A 21,393-nucleotide genomic window follows, 5' to 3' on the forward strand; every position below is an offset into this window, starting at 1 on the left:
CCATATATACCTAGCATACGTCATTAGAAAATGGTATGAAATGTGATAGTCAGTGCTGTAAATATCTGATTTATTTCATTCTGAGAGAGACTGCGGTGATTTATTAACATGCAGCACCTCTTCTATTATCACAATTCACTTCTGAAGCTTTCATCCTACCCAGTGAATAAATAAAAAAACATGTAAAGCAGTGATGGTTGAGACAGTAGGGGTTTAATCCTGGTACATTCCTCAGTATTATGTACAAAGCCTGTACACTTCCTGATCCTGCTGACCCCCTTGTCGTCACTACTTGGTACAGGCCACAATGCCGTAGCCCACTATCACTCTCCCCCCTTCCCTAAGCTGCACAGCTCCCTACAACCCTACTGAGCCTGCCTGACAGAGAGAGCAAAGACAGCGCGTGTCTATGTGTGTGTGAGAAACACAGAGAGGCAGCCGAGATGAGAGTGTGAAGCAGTGAGAGGGAAAACCTCGAAAGAACAGCAAAGGCGATCAGAAAAGGGGGGGAGGGAGACAGCGAACACAGCAAAAAAGGCGAAGAGAAGAGAAGAGAAGAGAAGAGAAGAGAAGAGAAGAGAAAAGAAGAGAAGAGGGAGATAAAGTGTAAATGTGAACATACTATCTTTAACAGTCCTGGTGCCAAAGTCAAGAGATGCAATGACTAGATGACCAGCCACTACACACACCAGCATCCTGTCCTGGAGCCTTGACAGGAGGTGGGGGGACAAGAAAAATCCACACAGACACACACACTCAAAGGCAAAACGCTCTCTTCAACCAGTCCCACGTCCACTGGATCATGTCATCTACCGGGTCAACCAACCACAACAAGCGCCTGGCATGTAAGTAACCAACAGTGGACGAGTAAACAGAAATGTAGCTGGTGAGAAAGTGGTACAAAGACTTGCAGTACTCTACAGTAATACTATAACTTCATGTCCTGTATGGGGATTTACGCTGCATTGTTGTTGTAATTGAACACTTTGTGTACTCTTTTTCAGCCTGGGCAGGTGTTTACTACTTTAATTTACACACAACAGTCTCTTGGGATGTTTTTGCATGTGGCAGGCAAGGGAAAGTTTTGTTATACTACTACTACTGATTTAGATCTACTGTACATGACTCACCATTCACAACAAAACAGTTCATGAGAGATGTTTAATTTAGCATGAGTTAGCTCTTTCATAGGATAACAAATCCGTATTGGTTGTACTTTATGTTACGTACAGTGCATATAGTGCTGCATGGCTGTTACATACTTTTCTCCAAGCTATGTTATTGAAAACTGTCCCTGAAGGATTCACATTATTATAACTCATGTTCAGTTTATCCTTTTCCTCCTTGGTCCAGCCTTGAACTGAGCCTCATTAGCAACTACTGTAAAAATCCAACTGTCCAACGTAATAAAAAACAGCCGCAGGCCTTTTTTTCTTTTTAACTAAATTACCCAGAAAGCCTTGATGGTGGTGCACCGCTGTTGATGTACATGGGGTTTAATCACAGTGAAGGGATAACAACTACTTCTTAGAGTCCCACTAAGCTACAGGAAGAAGGTCTTTATATAGAAACAGGGAAGACAGGCTAACTGCTACCTGCTCTCAGAGAGACATTGTCTTGCTTTCTAACTGAACACATGACCCCACAAGATAAGAGCTGTTTGTTTGTGTTTAAGTGTCGATCTGGTATTTTCTCCTACTACTTTCCATGTGAAGGTGCATGTGAGTGTTTCTTAATGTGCACAGACGTAAAGGAAGAGCAATGAGCTCTGCGGAGAGAACTGAAAGCCCTGTTATGACTGGCCTAAATCAGGAGCATGGCTGGAGGTCATCTTTGCATTTAGCCCAGAGTGAAGTGCCTTAATGGCTTTGGGAATGGGAATGGGAGAACGGCCTGGGAATACACAATCTGATCAGACACTTACGGAGCAGGTGGTCAGACAAGGGTCAATATGTAATCGCAGCGCTGGGATCAGAGGAACCTGAAGATGAGAGTGAAGGAGTGCAACGACTTGATTGAAATGATGTGTTCATGTTACGTTTTTGTAGAGCTCCTGCAACCCAATCACCAGAATAAACGCTAGCATTGTATGTCTCTGCAAACCACAGATATGTAACATTTGTATGTTATTATGTAGCGGACATGCTGAAACTATAGCTATGGTTAATGTATGGTTATGTTAGGCACAAAAAACACTTACTTGATATTGACTTATTGATTAAGGTTGGGAAAAGATCATGTTTTGGCTCATAATACCTGCTTTTGGTGGCATGATCATCACTGGAAATGCCACCAATGTCTTGCCAAAAACAAAGCCAGCTCATATACATGCCATCACAACTACGTCACTTTAGAAACATTGATATGATACGTATGAAACGCAAAAACAAAACAATAACAATATTGTACTCTGGCGACTGGGCTGGCCTCCTGCAGTATGACGTAACGTGGCGATGTTGACAGCGTGCGTTGTGGAAAGAGGTGGTTTCATAAATGAGCAGTCTGGATTTATTTTCTACTTCACGGCTCTGTGTTTACAGATACGTGTGTGAGGGCGGTGAGGGGAGTGGGGATGCATGGCGGGGGAGGTGGCTGTTGTGGTGCAGTGATCTCACTCATAAATGATTTATGCTTGATGGACTGCTGTGGCCACGAGGCCAGCAGAGGAGAGCGATTGGCTCGGTAAATAATAGCAGTAATACCTGACAATGATGTTGCTATATGCTGCTGAGAGCCGGGTGACACCATCATCGGCCCCCGGAGGGAATCAGGAGCTGCGGGAGAGGAGGGGTGGAGTTTGAGATGGATGGGCTGTCAGATGTGACCGGCCATGCAGTGCAGCTGCCTTACTACTGTAACTCTCTCTGTCTCACGCACACACACAGACTGTTCACTACAAACAGAAAAATGATCATGGGATTTCTTTCAACTTGCCACAGGGGCACTGAATGCTTCACCATGTGACTCTTTGGTTCAATAGGAGCATTTGTTCCCTGCTTCCTTTGCAGTTCCCAGGACTCTTGATGTATGACTGCACCATTAGAATGACACAGAGCAGCTAATGACGCATACCTTCAGAGCTGGATGTTTCCATCATAGAAAAGATGCTGATGAGGAAGTGAGGAACAAATGCTCATTGCATACCGGGGCGAAATCAAACAATCCAAGAGGCCGAGGTGACATTTGTTATATATGAAAGGGAATATAAAAACTAGCAGTGTGGAGTACAGGAGCAGAGCAGTGAGAGTGGCAAAGGGATCAGACCGTGGAAGAATAATCACAAGGATGAAAAAATCATGTGCTTCAGCTCAACTGTCACCTCCGGCACTGGACCACCCACCCCCGCCCCCTCTGGAACACTGCACACACCCACCTCTACATCAGATTCCTGGATGTAAAGAACTGCTGATGATCTATAGCATTGCAAGAGTGAAAACATCTGAAGGAGAAATAGACCCTGGTTGGTTGAGAAAATGTGAACTACAAAGAGGATAGGGAAAAAAGTAAGGCTTTCTTGCCGTTCTAAAGCCAGTGAAATTCTTTCTATTCAGTGTGTCTTTGCCTCGATACACAACAAATGCACAAAATGCATGCCGTCGCTGCACCCTTGTTTTTGTCAGTATGAGACTTAGCTGAGGCAAGCAGGCCCAGTAAAGCTCTTTGCCTCAAATCACTGACACTACAGCTACTTTATACCGGGAATAATGCACAGCAGGCTTAGATTGCATAACACTGCATTCTCCCGTCTTTAACAAACTCCTTTCTTTCTCTCTTCCTTCCTTCCTTTCCTACAGACTCAGCCAACACACACATCCTACATGCATGTACACACAAACCAAGGCAGTGAGCTGTGTAATCGTGCACTACAATGCAGTAGGAGTCCAGTGTTGTAGGGTGTGCAGCTGAAGGATTGTACCAGCATTATATAACAGTAAGCCCTAGGTAATTATGGTTCAGTGTGGGCTGAGATAGAGCAGGGATTTCTGGGTAAGGGGCATAGGTCCTGTGACAGATCACAAGTGTTATGGAATTTCAAAGGGCAGTTCTTAAAGTAAAGCTTGACTCAGTTAGCGGCCTACAAATACTTGACTTTCCGTATCAGGCCAGGGTGAGGTCTTGTTTTTTCCAAGCAGCAGCGTGAGATGAACAAAGGCACGGAGATGTATAGCCTCTTCTGTACCTCCTATGGCATCTGAGTAATGAGCCAGAATTTGGAATTTTTCTGAAATATGCTACTCCTATTTACCAACTTCTTGGAGGTAAACTTCCAATTTAAGGAGTCAACAATAAGCAGTAGTCTCTCTGAGGCTAAAGGTACAGTCACATTAGCCTTTCAGACAATGAACCTGACAGTTTGCTACACCGTTATCCTCTTTGTAGCCTTTACGACCAAATACTAGCCCACCAGGATATTATGTTAGCATTGTACGTTACTGCAAACTATAGATATGTTATGTTTGTACATTTCATATGTATGACGTAGCTCAGATTACATGTTTATAGGCAGAGTTTCTCATCATGAGGAGGAGAGGATGGTGGATGATGTGACACCTTGGCAAGAGGGCTGCTATAAGATGGAGACAGCAGCAGACTACTGTTCAAGATCAGAAGAAGTGGGTGTTCTTTAATGAGAGTTCAGGACAAGTCCAGCCGTGCCTGTAGCGACAGAAGTGGATATTTTTTAACAAGAGTTTGGGACAAGTCCAGTTCTGCTTGTAGCACAACCCGATCTCATTCTAAAGTCATCTACCACCAGTGCTTGGGCAGTGACTTCTGTGTCAGTAACCAACAAAAAAAGCATCAGCATGATACGCAGCCAGGCGCTGTCACTGTGTTACGGCGTTAGTCAGCTTCAAGGGAAACGCGGCCATACAACAATGTCAATTAAAGGGGCGAAAAGTCTGAGTAAAGTGGGTGGGAGGGGTGCTGGATGGGTCCAACAATCACAGACTTTCACCCAGGAGGCCGGTGTTCACTTCCTGTATAAATGTAAAGCCAAACCCCGTTTTTTTTTTTTTTCTTTCTAAACCTAACCATGTGTGTGTGTTGTTGAAGGAAAGACAGACGTCAATTTCTCAGCGTGTTTTTGGAAGACACAGTATGCAAACTGTAAATTTCCTGTGAAAAGAGAAGTATATTTTAAAAAGACACAATGCATGTAACAGGCAGACGTTGACATGGTGTCCCAGAACGTCAGATGCACCCAGGCTACCTTGCACGTCATATGTAGACATGGAAAGCCCACAACCATGCAGTGATATGTGATGAGGTCAGAGTGAGAATGTTTTGTGCAGCAACAAAATTGGGTATTTTTAGTCAAAAATTATATTTTCCTCGTGATTAATAAATGATTTTTGTGCCTAAACCACATGTTAACCACAACGTTGTCACAACATAAAAGGAAACTTAAGGTTGCAATATATCCACTACATACTGTATGAAACATACAAATGTAATATATATCTGTGATTTGAAGAAAAGCCAACATTAATTCTGATGACTGGATATAAATTAAACTGTGAGTTTGTCTGCTTTAACATAAGCTCCAAACCAAGCAGGAACCTCCAGGGCTTAGAAATAAAGCCAACAACTGCCAAAACCTGCAGGTCTTTCAACGGCAACATGAGGCTGGCTCTGGAGGCCAGCCAGTCCCCATAGAGCCCCATGTTAAAATGCTCAACTTAACAAGCAGAAATAAACATGTTTACAGTCAGATACAAAAAACAGTTTTGGACTCTATAGTTAGTTTTCCTACTTCAGAACACCTGAGAGGGGGGTGACTTTTTATATAACTCACCTGTCTACACTTTATTGAGGCTTAAAGTTACATAGTTAAGGGTGGGCCACTTTGAATGACAGGGCTCCTACTGATAGTGTCTTCGGCTTCTCAGTCAGGTCCACCCCACGCTCCCTCACAGCGTCAGCCTCCCACCCAAATATGGTCACTTCTGTCTCCCAAAAACTAAGATGCTGACAGCCAAAATGCCAAACTCAAGGCTTTATAACGTCCACAAACCAATGGATGAAATCACAATAGCTACGTCCATTATTTTTACAGTCTATGCTCCAAACATTAGCATGCCTGGCTAACTAGCTTACTACCAACAGTTGTAAAATAGCATTGTTTCCGAAAGAAACTCAGCCAGACTCGGATCACATTAAACCCCATCCTTAAATCTGTCAGTGACCCAGGCTTCAACTCAAGTGAATAGGTGAGGAAGTGAATATTCTCAGAGGCAGGCACTGGTGCTAACGAATCATAAGGGTGGGAACTTCTGAGAAACTAAAAATTCAAAAGTATAACACCACAATCTCATTAGGAGAGGAGGTGCAGTTTCAGAGCTGAAGTCTGCTGTCCTCAGACTACACCTTCACATTGTTTGCTCCGTCTTTGAAAGGAGTGGTGGTCCCTGTACTCAGACTCTAATTCCTGTATCCTGTTATGCAGCCGTAAGGGTTACAAGACTGCTACTGTGTCCCAGGGTAACCATCAGCAGAATGAGTCTGAGATGTAAGACACTGCCAGGGCCACTTTCTGTACAGAGCAGTCATACTGAATTATTAATTCTATGGGGTTTTTTTTTCAAATGATATTGTTTTTACTGTCCATCGATGGTTGTAACAAAGCCATGATGTGTTTTAGTGCAGTGTCAGCATTCATAGACACACACTACATCTGGTAAATCAGTGTGGAACCAGCACATTTAAAGCCTGCTTATTTTCCTCTCCTTTCCTGTTTTTTTTATTTTTTATTTTCTTCCTCCTCTTTTATAAGCTCTGTCTCTGAATATCCTGAGGCCGACACTTCCCTAACAAAGCAACAGTCAGCCATCACAGCTGTTCTCTGTTGCTTGACCCACCCACACTAAATCCTTTCCATGTGACCTGTATTTCATAACCTAGATAAGGGTAAAGCAGCAGCCGAAAAAAATGAATGGGCTGCCTCGTTTGACACAGTTTCATCAGACTCTGTGTTCGCCGACCCTGGCACAAACTTGTCTTGAACATCAGTGTCACCCCGTTGCTGGAAGTCAGTGTTCATACTTGCTCTTATTCATTATGCAACGATTGCTCATTTCCTGATGATGAATTATTTTTCCCCTCTGGACTGCCTTTGAGAGGCTTCAACTTATATACGATTAAAAGTGGCAAAAATACTTTAGTTGATGAGCCAGGCAGCCACATAAGGATCGTTGGCGGTTAATAACCCCTGTCAAAAGCAAGGGATTCCCCCTTGGAGGCTATGAACACCATCTGGGTCTCACACAGAGCGATGGTAGTAATGTAACCTTAACCGATTTGCATGGAGACCTCCCACTCGTCTTCCACAGCGGGTGCTAGAAAACTCAGAGGTTATCTGGATGAGTCAGCCTTTTACATACATGTTTTTTTCTCCCACGCTGGGGCAGACAGATGGAGACATGCAGCTGAGCTTGCGCGTGGGTTGGGCATGTCCACTGGCAACTTCAGTAGCAAAATTTGATTTTTAGAGAAGGAGACAAGGAGAGAGAGAAAGAGAAACACACTCAGAGAGAGAGACAGAGAGACTCCCATGAGGCCAGCAGGCAAAGTTGAGGTTTATGTAAGCTGTATAGTTTCATTATCATCATCATTGTCGTCGTCATCATCATTATCAGAAGCGTCATCATTGCTGTAACAACCTGTAGTAGTTTGTTTGTCTCAAGCTGCCACTGCTACCATACAATAACTAGTAGGTGACACTGATGGCATGTCAGGTTGGCATGTTGTTGTCCTTATAGAGTATGTCTCTTAGTGATGACATACCTTGACCTGCACTGCCAAATACTGTGCAACAAAATGGTCAAGGGTTACTCCCTCACTCCTTTCTGCTGTGTGCTGTCTTGCTAGACTGACGGGACACAGCTGTGGCAGTGGACACTTATGCAGTAGCGCGTCTGTAATTCTACGGGTGTGTGCTAATGGTGTTGTTGGATCTGCAATAATAAGTCATTAGTCAATTGACAGGAAATAAATCAGCATTTACAAGAACCCCGGGCAGCAGGGTAGGGCAGTTAGCACTGTTGCATCACAGCAAGAGGAGTCTGGAGTTTGCATGGTCTCCCAGTGTCAGCGTGATTTTCTCCTGATTCTCCGGCTTCCTCCCACAGTTAGGTTAATTGATGACTCTGAATTTTTTCGTAGGTGTGAATGTGAGTGTGAATGGTTGTCTGTCTCTATGTGTCAGCCCTGTGATAGTGTGGCGACCTGTCCAGGGTGTACCCTGCCTCTGGCTGATCAAACTGATATTAATTTTGACAGGTTTTATGGAAATCAGAGCAGGTATAAATGAAGCAAAACGTGCCAGGAAACCTTTTTGACTGAAACTGGATTGGCTGCTTTTCTCAAAAGTTTCAAAGCAAAGTGGGGTGCCAATTAAATGAGCATATTAAAGGTTAGATACAGAGAAACTCCCCAATATATCTCAGGGTTTGGTGGTCTGATGCTACAATTACCAGCACCTAGAGCATTAAAGGGTAACTTCAGTATTTTTCAAGCTTTATCCTCTTTCCCCACATATTTGTGTCTAAGTGACTAATGGGAACAATAATTGGGAGCAATAATTTCTGAAATTGGTCCAGTATTGAACAAGGGGGCTGCTGCTGTGGAACAGGCTGCAATGTAATTACTTGGGGCAACTGTGCACCTTCAATTTACGTCCACTGAAAGAGCTTGTTTTTGCAACTGACATGCTCAGATTAATAATCTAAGTGTCTGACAACATTATTCAAAGGATCCCTACAGAGATAGACCTTTTTGTTAAAGAGTTAGCTGCTTTGTGTTTAACCAGAAACAGCTGTCTCCAAACTAACCAGACCCCCTTTAAGTAAACAGTAATTCTAGCGTGTATAGAGCCAGCATTTTTTTCACATGTAAGTGGGTGAATTAAGGGTTTATTTCAACCAAACCAGAGTTGGTAATTGTTGGAACAGCAGACAGATGAACCAAGAAAGCTTTTGTGAATTTAGTTTTGTTTCTGTCAACTTCGAATAAAGTGTGTTTTACAGTGACAAAATTACTGTTTATTTAAATGGAGTCTGGTGGGGATAGTGATGGCGATTCAAAAAATGATCTTACTCTTTAACAAAAACGTCTATCTCTGTGGGGATCCTTTCCGCAATCACCCGACACTTAAAATAATAATCTGAACCTGTCAGTGGCAAACACAAGCACTTTTAGTGGACGTACATTGACAGTGTGCAATTGCCCCAAGTAGTTACGTAGCAGCATGTTTTGCCACTGCTGGCTGCAGCAGTCTTGCTCAATACTGGACCAATTTCGAAAACTGTTACTATAAGTCACTTAGACTTAAAAACACAGGAAAATAGGGTGCAGGTTGAAGAATACCAAACGTACCCTTTAAGATAAATGCCTCAGCATGTTCCACCTCATTAAGTTTCTCTGGCTGGATATTGGTGACAATTGCATATTTACATTCATGTCTGGACACTTGTTTATACTGAAGAACACTGTAACCTTTATGTCATTGACTTTGTTCCCAGTTACTTAGCCAACTGAAATATCAGCCAGGGGGACTGTGAACCGCAGAGTGGTTTTCTGTCCACACAGACAGCTTCAGTGACAGAATAAAAGGCTGTTGTTAGTGCATGGTAGTAGACATACACCCCTCCAGGGCTGTGGAAGAGTGACTGGCAGATTGACTACTGTAAGTCTCCAGAGATGAGCTGTCTGAAGAGGGAAGCTGGGTCACATGTTTGTTTTCAAACAGTGGAAAAGTAGCACTCAAAAGGTCTGTAGATGAAGTAAAGTGAATGTTGTCACTGTGCATGCTGGATCCATCTGCTGCCATCATGTAAACATGTTAGTCATGGAAGCTTGATATGCATGCTACACACACTGGGTGACAAACTAAGCATAAACCAAAGGCATGCAAACACAAGCATGAATGCATAAGCGCACACTCATACAGTTTATGTGTACACGCTCGCACTGTATTCGTTCATACACGCACACACACATTAAAACACTGGTGACATGAGTCAAAGTGTCAGCTCGTGGAGCCCAGTTGGAGGAGGCACAGTGTGTGCTGAGGAGGATGTAGCACGGTTACACAACCGCAGCTGGTCAGCATGGCAGAGGTCGATGCTGGAGGTAGACCTAAGGACAGATGCTCTCTTGTTTTTCGCAACATGTCTGTATCGTCACGCATTGAAAGAAAAAAATATATATATTCCAGTAATGTCATGTGCTGCAAGCTAGAGCATGTTCAGCTGAAGGCCAATCAAAAGCCACTTTGTCAGAGCATCCATTGTCTCAGCACACCATAAACCAGAGGTACTGTAAGTTGCAGTTAGACAAATCTTTGCATACATGCACAGATATTTAAGGGTCAAACACACTCCTTACTGTAACATTAAAATGTAGGATTAAGAGCACTGTTGAGTTTTGGGCAGGTCTGAACAAATTATAACTTAAAAATATAGTCGCAGCAGATATTAAAGCAAATATTTGGTTAATCACAAAGTTTATGTGATGCCGTCGATACCAATCTTCACCTGCTGTTAGATTGATTTTCAAACTGCATGTGTGTTTAAATATGACCACTAGAGGTCAGACTGATATCATGAGAACATTTTCTTGCCTTGAGAAGCGTCACAGAAAGGGCTGACTGACAGGAGAGAGGGCAGAGACAGGAGAAGAAATTAAGGGATCAAAGGACACAACAATATTGAGATTAATAGTATGAATAGACTTTCTGTGTGAGTTATCTGCTGGAACCAATGAGAGTCATGTTGAATCTGAGTTTACATGCCTCAACAGGCCTCGTGTAGGAAGGGATATACGAACACATCTTCTCTTATGTTATTTTTTAATATCCACTATTTGTTATCTTTGTTATTATGATTTCTGGGATTCACAGATGTTTTCTTATTATTGTTCTTTTCCTAGGTAAGAGAACATGAGGGGTTGAGAGCACACCTACCAAGATAAGAGATAAACGTCTTGTTTTCACAGTCAACAAATTTAGGATAGAAAATTAATTTGCAGCTATCTCATTAGTTGTTTAAGTCATATTTCATGCAAAACAATTCATGGTTCCAGCTTCTCAAATGTGAGGACGTTCTGCTTTTCTTTTTTCTCTCTTGTTTAATCCCTTTATGCTTCCAATAGGCCAGATCATACAAAATAATTAAGTAGCCTACCATAAGTATGCAGATGACATGCAAATATAGATACCGTTTTGACCAGGTGATTATGGACCCGTAGAGCACCTGTGTCACTGTATTGAGCAAATAAATGATTGGATGCGTCAAGAAATGTGTTGTACAAATAAAGCTTTTAAATTATTTTAATAATTTTTTCAATTTATTAAAGTGATTTAAAATTTTCTGCTTTGATTCCTTTTACATTCAATACTTAAATACTTGTTCCTGACTGTACCTACATACCTTTACTTAATTAACATTTTCAATACATGGCTTCTACTAGTAAATCAGTATTTTACAGTGTGGTATACATACTTCTACTTAATACTTCCTTAACCACTGATGCAGATACAGCATTTACAGCATCACAAATGTTATGCCGTTGCTACATTTGGGATTTTCCTGTAACGCCAGTACTGATGCCCTGGAAAATCACGTTTACTCTGTTTAAGTGTATTTAACAGTACACAGGGTACAACACCAGCCCTTATATTGTGATTAGGGGCTGTTACCTATATTAATCAAGTGGGATTCATGATTCAATACATCTGGGTAAGAGCAGATTTGGATGGCTTAGAACCTTTTTTCTCTTAAAAGAAAATTAAGAGAAAATATCAGAGAAATCTAAGAGAATGTTGCTGCATTTATTTTAAATATACTGTATATTATTTCAAAAAACAGGGCTTTTATTTTTGTTGTAGAAAAATCGAATCAATTTATAAAAGACTAACGACATCTGATAAATCTGTTGACAGTTGGCGGCTGTTATCGGCTTTTCTTTCAGATGACTGTCGCGTCGGCTGCTTGACAGGTAGCTTCACATCTGGAGGCTGAACAAAAACAAATTAAAGCCCACACCTTATGATGTGAGGTGACTTGTTTGGCACAGTGTTAAATCAACATTAGATCACAAAAACCTATTGGCAGGTTTGGTAACAGCGTTCCCAACACATTACGGTTAAAGGCTGTCAAACAGGTCAAGGCAACCTCAAACATCTTCGGAACCTTTTAATCTGACTTTAAGAGTTCAATCATAGATTTTATTTTATTTTTTAACTGTTTTGTACACTGTATGGCTTTGGTGATAGTGGACAGTCTCGAGCAATTCGAGAAAGATGGGGAATGACATGCAACACAGGACCGTAAGTATCTATCTCATATGGCAAGGATGGGGGTTCACCTACACTTTCTGTGACCGAACCACAGACTGTATAAAATAATGGATGTAGCTACTTTGATGTCATCCATTGGTTGGACTCCCATTTTCAAACGTGGAGCCTGGCATTTTGGCGTCACCATCTTGTTATTTTGGAGCCAGAAGTGACCCCATTTGGACGAGTGGGTGTAGCTTTGGAGGGGCAAGGGGCGAATCTGACTCATACTGTTGTGACACCAGGCACTCAAAGCGGCCCTGCCCTTATTAATCCGTAACTTTAATCTTCATTAATATGTAAACAGTTGAGTCATTAAAAAATCCACCCCTGTACAGTTGTCATGAATGGGGAAAATAGCTGTACAGACCAAAACCATTTCTTGTACCAGGCTCTAAACATGTTAGGGGTCTATAGAAATTGACTGGCTTCTGGAGCTAGGCTCAATTGGCCATTGAAGAACTGCTGTTTTTGGCAAGTTTGCCTCATTTTTCAGCTCTGGAGGTCACCACTTGGACCCAACACTCTACAGAGATCTGAAGGGAGTGTCCTGCAGGAGAGAACTAAACAGCTAAACTGACCATTTTACAGCGTTTTGTAACAAAAAATCTTAGATCAGGGGTCCTAAAAGTTTTAATGACTGAGTGTTATTTTAGGGAGCCAGCATATGATTGAGGGCCACACAGGAAACACACTATGACTTTTTAATAATTTCTTTTATAACGTAGCATGACATCGTTGATATATTATACCATGACACTTTAATGACATACTATAGCTTGATGTTTTAATGACAGTTTAATGACTGTCTTATGACATCCTATACCATGACATTTTTATGACTTTTTATGATATACTACCATGATCGACAGGATATAGCTGACATAACGCTCATATAACATTCTATCTTTCCACTCTTTAACACAATTGAAAGTAATGGAATAGAAACAGTCCAGTTTTTGACGTTGATTGTACCTGCCCACAGCAGTCGAGCAATGGCTTCTGCTGGGGTCGGCAACACTTGGACAAACCACACACAGAACTGCAGTACACCATAGTACTAGAGCCAGTGGTTTTAATTAGACAGGCAATTTGTTAATTTATTTGTGATTATGATTATGGTCATGATTGTGTCGGACGGCGGTACACGGTTGCCTGTCTTAGCTTGGTACTTTTTAAATAGATATACATATATTTTGGGGGGGAATGTGTCCCCAGATATATATTAGAATTACGGCCTAGCCTGAATGGATGTAAACCAGGAATGATGCAGTTCATGGTTGGTGCCTTAATCCTTATAGGCCTCTAACATCTGACACTAAAATGTCAGTTCCACAGTGTAAGGCAGAAGTAGACAGATCGTTCTTATTCTATCTGCTATTGAGAAATGCTTGTTTTTTGATTGCTGTTGGGGCTTTTTGCAGGGGAGAGAATAGAGACCACACCTCCCAAGACACATATATTTGGCATTTTTTCAAGAAATACTAAATTCTAAGACACAATAATGCAGTGAAAGACAGTTGAAGTGAATGGTTTTTTTTTTGTATGTGTCTCGTTTGGGTGGTCAGCTGAGACAGACATCTCTCAGCGGGTGTTGGACAATGATTCTGCGCAGCACCTGAAGCTGAGGGAGAGACAGCGCTTCTTTGAGGAGGTCTACCAGCATGACGTGGACAACTACCTGCCCTCTTCTCACCTGCAGGTCGACTGCAGGAAACGTGAGTGACGGTCCACGGTGTCAAGATTCAAATGAAATGTGTTGCTTTTGAAATGAAAGTGTGCATGTCTGCTATATATGCCTGTATATGCAGCCCCCATGGGAAGTATCTCCTCTATGGAGGTGAACGTGGACGTCCTGGAACAGATGGACCTGATGGACATCTCTGACCAGGAGGCCCTCGACGTGTTCCTCAACTCAGGCTCAGGAGCAGACGAGGGCGCGCTGGCATCTCCGCTACCAGGTGCACTAATGGCTTCCGAGCCGCATCGATCTACTGCCATTGCACTTTCCTAAAGCCATTTATGTATTCAGTTTTCACACACAGATGTTACAGAAGCAGGCCATTTAACGTGTCAAAAGAGGTGCCACAACCCAGAATGTCAAAATTGATACTATTTCATTTATCAAACCTTTTTTTGTGTGTCTTGTTTGTTTGTTTACATCAGGAGCAACCAAACAAACATTTTATTACTAGGTGTGGCATATCAAGGTGCTGATTAAATACCATCATAACTGCACATGTTGGTAAGACAACAAACTGCTGCTGTGTCAAGACTCTGAGAACAAAGAGCATGTGTTGTGTTGTGTGATTAAACTGCACATTTTAGAGTGGCCTTTTATTGTGATCAGCCTGAGGCACACAGGTGTAGTAACGATGCTGTTTAATCAGCACCTTGATACACCACACCTGTCAGGTGGATTGGTTGTCTTGGAAAAGAACTGCTCACCAACACAGTTTCTAATAAATTTGTGACCAAAGTGTGAAAGAAATATTCAGTTGAGTGTATAAAAAAAGTCTTGGATCTTTAACTACTGGTAATCTTTATGTTAAATTTTTGTTCAGTATAGATTCTAGTTATAGGCATTTATTCAGTTGGTGTCATGTCTCATTTAATTTTTTCCCAGTTCTTTTAAAATGTATGTCAACAAAAATGTCTGGGACAATAGCCAGTGTCTGGTCATGGCTTTCTTACTTGGGTTAAGTTCTCCCATCACAATACTTGTAATGTTCACGATAAATCACAGGGCTGATACAGTTTTATCAGTAACATTTTCAGTATACAGTGGCATGCAAATGTTTGGGCACCCCTGGTCAAAACTGTGTTTACTGTGAGTAGTAGAAGATGAACTGATTTCCAAAAGGCATGAAGTTAAATATGACACATTTCTTTAATATCTTAAGCAAAATTACTTTTTAATTTCAGTCTTTTAAGTCTTGCAGTATCACAGTTTCTAATTGCTGTTTGTAAACCAGCTAAGAGAGTCTTTCAATTCTTGTTTGGTGGATTTTTACCCATTCTTCCTGCAAAAGGCTTCTAGCTCTGAGATGTTTGGCAAAACCTTCAGCTTGTGCCTCTTGAGGTAGTCCATTGTGGATTTTGAGGTGTGTTTAGGATCATTATGCTGTTGTAGAAGCCATTCTCTCTTTATCTTCAGCCTTTTTACAGATGCTATGATGTTTGCTTCCAGAATTTGCTGTAATTTTTTTAGTCTTTTTGCCTATATTAGATAGGGGAGAGAGAAAGGCTGACACGCAGCAAAGGGCTGTAGGTTGGGATTCAACCTGTGGCCGCTGCAGCAAGGAAATAAATGGGATGCCTGCTCTACCCACCAAGCATCTGGGTGTCCCAGTTTGCTGAAAGTCAACTGAATCTATTCTCCCCTCTACCTGTGAAAAATTTTTTGTGCCACTGGCTGCTACACAAGTCGGAGCATGATCGATCCAGCCCCGTGTTGTACAGTTTAAAAAGCGTTCTTATAATGAAATACTGCACTTTTTTCTTCAAACATACCTTTGCTCATAGCGTCCAAAAAGTTCTACTTTAAATTCATCAGCCCGCAGGACTTGTTTCCAAAAAGCATCGGGCCTGTTCAGACGTTCCTTTGCAAACTTCTGACGCTAAATTTTGTGGTGAGGACACAGGGAAGGGTTTTCTTCTGATGACTCTTCCATAAAGGTCATATTTGTGCAGGTGTAGCAGCATAGTAGAACAGTGCACCACCACTCCAGAGTCAAACAGGAGTTTAGTTTTGACTTTCTTTTTTTAAAGATATTTTTATGGGCATTTTTTGCCTTTAATTGATAGGATGGTGAAGTGTGAGGGGGGGGGGGGAGAGAGGGAGTGACATGCAGCAAGGGGCCACAGGCTGGAGTCGAACCCGGGCCGCTGCGGCAACAGCCTTGTACATGGGGCGCCTGCTCTACCACTAAGCCACCGACGCCCCTAGTTTTGACTTTCTACCAATTCTACAAGCAGCTCTCTTTTAAAGTTTTCTTGGTCTCCCAGACCTCAACTATCTTCTTATAGCCTTCTCCTGCTTTGTGGACATCAGTTATTTTAGTTTTCAGACTGCAGGCAGCTGTTTAGACGAGCCTGTGGCTGTTGATTGGCGGAACAAGATTTCAGGAGTCAGAGTATTTATAAAGCTTTGAAATTTGCATCACCTGGCCTCATCCAACGATGATTGTGAACAAGCCACAGTCCTAACAAAATGATTAAGGTTTGAGGCCCTGTTGAAAGCTGTTTGAGAGCTCAAATGTCTTTGGGTGCCCAAACGTTTGCATGCTGCTCCTTTCATTTCTTTCACTCTAAAATTGTACAAAACAAAAGTAATACACTGATCTTGCTTAAAATGTTGAAAAGCATGTTTCATCTTTAACTTCATGCCTTTTGGAGATGAGTTCTGTTACTTACTTAGCTACTCACAGTAAACAGATTTTGAACAGGGATGCCCAAACTTTTGCATGTCAACGTAGACTTATCTTTGCACAGTTCCAGAACATACGTGAGCAGTCAGCCTCCGTGCTCCCACACAGCCTACAACGCTGTTGTTGTGCAGCAAGTTTCCAGTAATAGTTGGGTTTCACTATAAATCAGGAGGGCGAAACTCTTCTGTGATTTTACAGTTGTGGTTTTAGCCATTTGGTAGTAAATACGTTACAAAACTCAAAGGTATTTTCCCTACAGGTAGATTATTCATTTGTGGTTTGACAAAACTCCAAATTAACATCTTAGAGTCAACAGCAAAACAGTATCACAACCTTTTAATTAAGGAAGCCAATTTTCCAGTACAGCTGCACATCAGTGCGCCTTTTCGGCAGACTCTAATATTAATCAGCAAATCAAATGGGCTCGGGTCTATGGGGTGCCGTTTGTAAAGTGGCTCTGACTGAAATTAACAGCAACATTTTGCCACATTTAGCTTCAAACAATGTTTAAAAAGTGGTGTGAATTTTTTAGTCACTGTTTACAACATTTGAAATATGTTGATCTATGAAATATGATAATCTAAATATCAAATGTTAAATCTAAATCTAAATGATAAATATTAAATCAAAATGTTAAACCTAAATCTAAATATTAAATCTAAATGTTAAACCTAAATCTAAATGTTAAATCTAAATCTAAATGTTAAATATAAATGCTAAATCTAAATCTAAATATTACATCTAAATGTTAAACCTAAATCTAAATCTAAATGTTAAATTTAAATCTAAATGTTAAACATAAATCTAAATGTTAAACCTAAATCTAAATGTTAAATTTAAATCTAAATGTTAAACATAAATCTAAATGTTAAATGTACAAGTCAAATAAAATTTCCCCAAACATGGTTTCTGTCATTTTAGGTAGTTCTTATCATGCTGATGTATGTTCAAGTGTTCATTTTCTCCGATTAGTTTGGTTTTAATTTGTTATTTGATGCTATAAACACAGTCTGACCACCCGGGCTTTTATTTTTATACTTCTGTTGACTGGCAGTGTGTATTTGCATAATTAGCTAAATATTTAGTTTCAACAAGTACATTAAGATTTAACATTTAGATTTAACATTTGACATTTAGATTTAACATTTGACATTTAGATTTAGATTTAACATTTAGATTCAACATTTAACATTTAGAATTAGATTTAACATTTAGATTTAACATATAGATTTGGATTTAACATTTAGGTTTAACATTTAATATTTAGATTTAACTGTGACATTATATTTATCATATTTCAAATATTGCTGTAAATGTGGTAAAAAGTGACTTTAAAAAATTCACACCACTTTTTTAAACATTGTTTGACGCTAAATGTTGCAAAATGTTGCTGTTAATTTCAGTGCGAGACACTTCACAAACGGCACTCAATACGGATCATCCATATAAATTTTACAGGTATATATGGGAAACATTCAGTAATGCAGGTGCATCCTGCCGAAAGCTCTTACAGATCAGGCACAGACATGTTCTAACAGATTCTGTTCACAGAAGGTGAAGAAGAAGAAGAGGATGAGGAGGATGAAGATGCAGAGGTTGTCTACAGGGAGCGCGCAACTTTGAAACGGCAAGACGAAATTAACCGTGGCTCAAAGTCTCGCATGTCCTCCACATCATCTGGTTCCAGTGATACCAGCGGGGGTGGAGCCGACACACCTGTGATCCAGTCAGACGATGAAGAAGTCCATGCTGACACTCTGCTGCTGACCTCTGTTCCCCATGCCAGGGATGAAGAAACAGAGGAGGAGGACGAGGAGGAAAGATGCCTTGCAACTAAATTGCCATAAAGACTGAATTTAACTCTCTGTAGACATATAAAGAGAGTGTATAAAGAGTGTGAAATCTCTCTGTCTCTACATTAGCAATCCTTTCCTTTGGGAAAAAAAAATCCTAGCATGGTTGACCTGGCTGTAATTTGCTGCGTCTTTTGAATGTTCTCCTGAGTACACTGGATTTTCCTTTCCAACTATAAATCTATTTTTCCTAGTAAGTGTTTAACACTCTACTTGTTGAAATTGTCTGTTGAAATTTTGGCAGTGGTGTCTGAGGTTTCCTTACATCTATATGCAAATACCTTGAGTCATCCTAGTCCCATGCACTGACATGCTCTGGCTGAGTTAAAAAGAAACAAAGCAAGATGTCAGTTCAAGTTCTGTTCCTCTCACTGCCAGAGGGAAACCTCCCTCCTGCCCATTTTGTGTCTTTAAAGCACAGGCGCCAAACAGCAGAGTAAAAAAGAAAGGTACTACAGTGCATCTTTGCTTTACAGACTTTCTGGGTAAAACACAAGTTTAAATAAACCAGGTGCAAAATCTTTTTAATTTATAATACATCTGGAGCCAGATGCATAAACCATGTGTACGCACACAAACCATACATAAGCCTTTTCCCACACATACACTGGTATTTATGAAGGCGTAATGTGCTGTGGGAATGTGCACACCTCACACATTCTTCATATCAGGTGTACACACAGTTTGAGCTGGGACAGCTGCAGGTGATATGGTAAGGAGCAGATTAAATATAAATTGAGAGACGTGTAATATTGTTTTTAGTTTGCCAATTCTGCTAATTGTTTTATCATTCTGCTGTCTGCGTTCTGTAAAATGTCAATCAAGGGTGCATCTCCCTGTTAATGATCGTTTAATGTTACCCTGTGAAGCACTTTATGAAATCAGTTACAACGTAAGCGGTATGACTGAATTACTGATCATCTTTCACACGTTTAAAAATGTCAATGATTGACATTTTGCCATGATGATGGTTTGCAGAAATGTGATGAACTTCTGGTATGGTCACTACAAATATCCACAGATGTGCGCTCTGGCATCGTTGGAGAACCTCACGATGTAACACAGTTGGTGAAACAACACTTTCTGCACCTGATTGTCACAAACAGGTCCAACGAATGGTGGAGCGAACACAAGTATCAATATGCAAATTTCTGTGTAGGGGCGTTTCTGAATCCATTTATGCAACCTGTGTGTGTGAAAATCATGCTAGTGCAAGTACGCCTAGCACCGCAATAACCGAGATTTATTAGGGGCACACACAGAGTTATCAATCTTTCAAAATACACATGCATATTTTTGCCATTGTGCGTACACACAGTTTCCGTCGTAAATCCACAGTGTTTTATGCATCCGGCCCCTGAACTCTGAGGACTTTGGAGTTTCCTCTTCTTTACTGGCATTATGGTTACAGTAGATAGCACCACAATGAGAATTACAAACACTGAGGCCTCAGACTGACAGATCTGTGAATGCATGTATTAAAGAGCAATCTGACTGGACTGACGTCAAGGGAGCAATCGTCATAAATCTATTGCCACGTGCATGTGTATACTATGGAACTGTGTCTGTAAACGCATGCCATTTTGTTCTTGTTAGTGACTATATGTTTGTTATTATGTAACTGCAGAGGGTTGCATTGCTGAACTATGCAGGCGACGCCAGAACATAATGCCAAGAAGCTCCTCTCATCAATGTGAGGTGTAACTTGGGAGTTTTAAACAAGCGGTGAGACTATGACTCAGCTGACAAAGATTTGTTTGTTTCTGCACAGTGTGTGTGTTTGTGTGGGTGTTAGAGTATGTGAATGTGTGCGTGTGTTTGTGAGGGTGTGGGTGGTTAATATAACAAAACAGGTATTCCCCTGGTTGAGCCTAAAGCTACTTTCAAAACCTTTTTACAGTGTTCATTATGGTGTGTATTTGTTCCCCGTTTGAAGATCTTGCAATGAACTAAATAAAAGTGAAACAGAGGTTAAAACCGCTGAACTTACTGTATGTTTGCCTGTGTCTGGGTTTTTTCTCTCTGCTTTCTTCTCAGAAGACTTTAAGGGGAAAGTTTGCATCCTTTGAAGTGGGGTTGTATGAGGTACTTATCCATAGTCAGTGTATTACCTACAGTAGATATCGGTCAGCACCTCTCCTGGATCAGTTTTGGACATTCAGGGATGGCACGTCAATTTACAGGTCATTACAGGTCTTTCAGGTCTTTCTTCAAAATAATCATTTGTTTTTACAGGAAATGCAGTTTCTGCTCATTAAATGCATACAGTCTCTTTTACAAATAAACTTAGAATGAAGGTAAAAAACTTTTTGGTTTAGCTTTAAGGTTCACTTTCTTAGGTTTAGGCAACAAAAGGTTAAGAACAAAAAACCCATCATACTGTAGTTTGGCTTAAAACACTTACACAATACTAGCTCAATATGTCATCATTTTTTTTTTTTTTTTTGTCATGTCATGATACCTATTGGTACACAAAACTGGTAGTTCGGCCCATTAGTCATGATTGATTCTGGGCTGGACCAATTACAGCCGAGGGCCGATGCCCCCTCCCACTTGGGCCTCGGCTGCCAGTCAATCAATCATACAGAGAGAGAGGAGATTGACAAAATTGAGAAGAAACTCAAAGGAAAAAATAAGAGAGAAAAAGAGACAAGCCCTTTAGGAAGATGCTGCCAAATGTGTTAAAATAACACAGATGTTTGCTGGCTATGGCGGAGCTTCTTCAGCGGCAGCATCAGTGACCGCACCCGCACTGGCATCCAAAGCAGCCGCA

The 21,393-nt window shown here is 41.0% G+C and overlaps 1 protein-coding gene across 2 annotated transcripts; it reads left to right on the forward strand.

Annotated features, from left to right (window-relative positions):
* The first annotated feature begins 348 nt into the window (after positions 1–348).
* LOC126402832 (dysbindin-like) lies at positions 349–20,614 on the forward strand. Of its 2 annotated transcripts, none has more exons than XM_050065141.1 (4): positions 349–845; positions 13,906–14,055; positions 14,149–14,298; positions 18,319–20,614. In XM_050065141.1, exons 1-4 carry the CDS (start codon positions 803–805, stop codon positions 18,612–18,614), a joined length of 639 nt encoding a protein of 212 aa, XP_049921098.1. In that variant the 5' UTR covers positions 349–802; the 3' UTR covers positions 18,615–20,614. The 2 variants fall into 2 exon arrangements, with proteins under 2 accessions (XP_049921098.1, XP_049921099.1); XM_050065142.1 differs by having other exon boundaries at positions 18,322–20,614.
* Positions 20,615–21,393: the final 779 nt, after the last annotated feature.

Source organism: Epinephelus moara, chromosome 16 (assembly GCF_006386435.1).
Source record: "Epinephelus moara isolate mb chromosome 16, YSFRI_EMoa_1.0, whole genome shotgun sequence".
Classification (NCBI taxonomy): Eukaryota; Metazoa; Chordata; class Actinopteri; order Perciformes; family Serranidae; genus Epinephelus; species Epinephelus moara.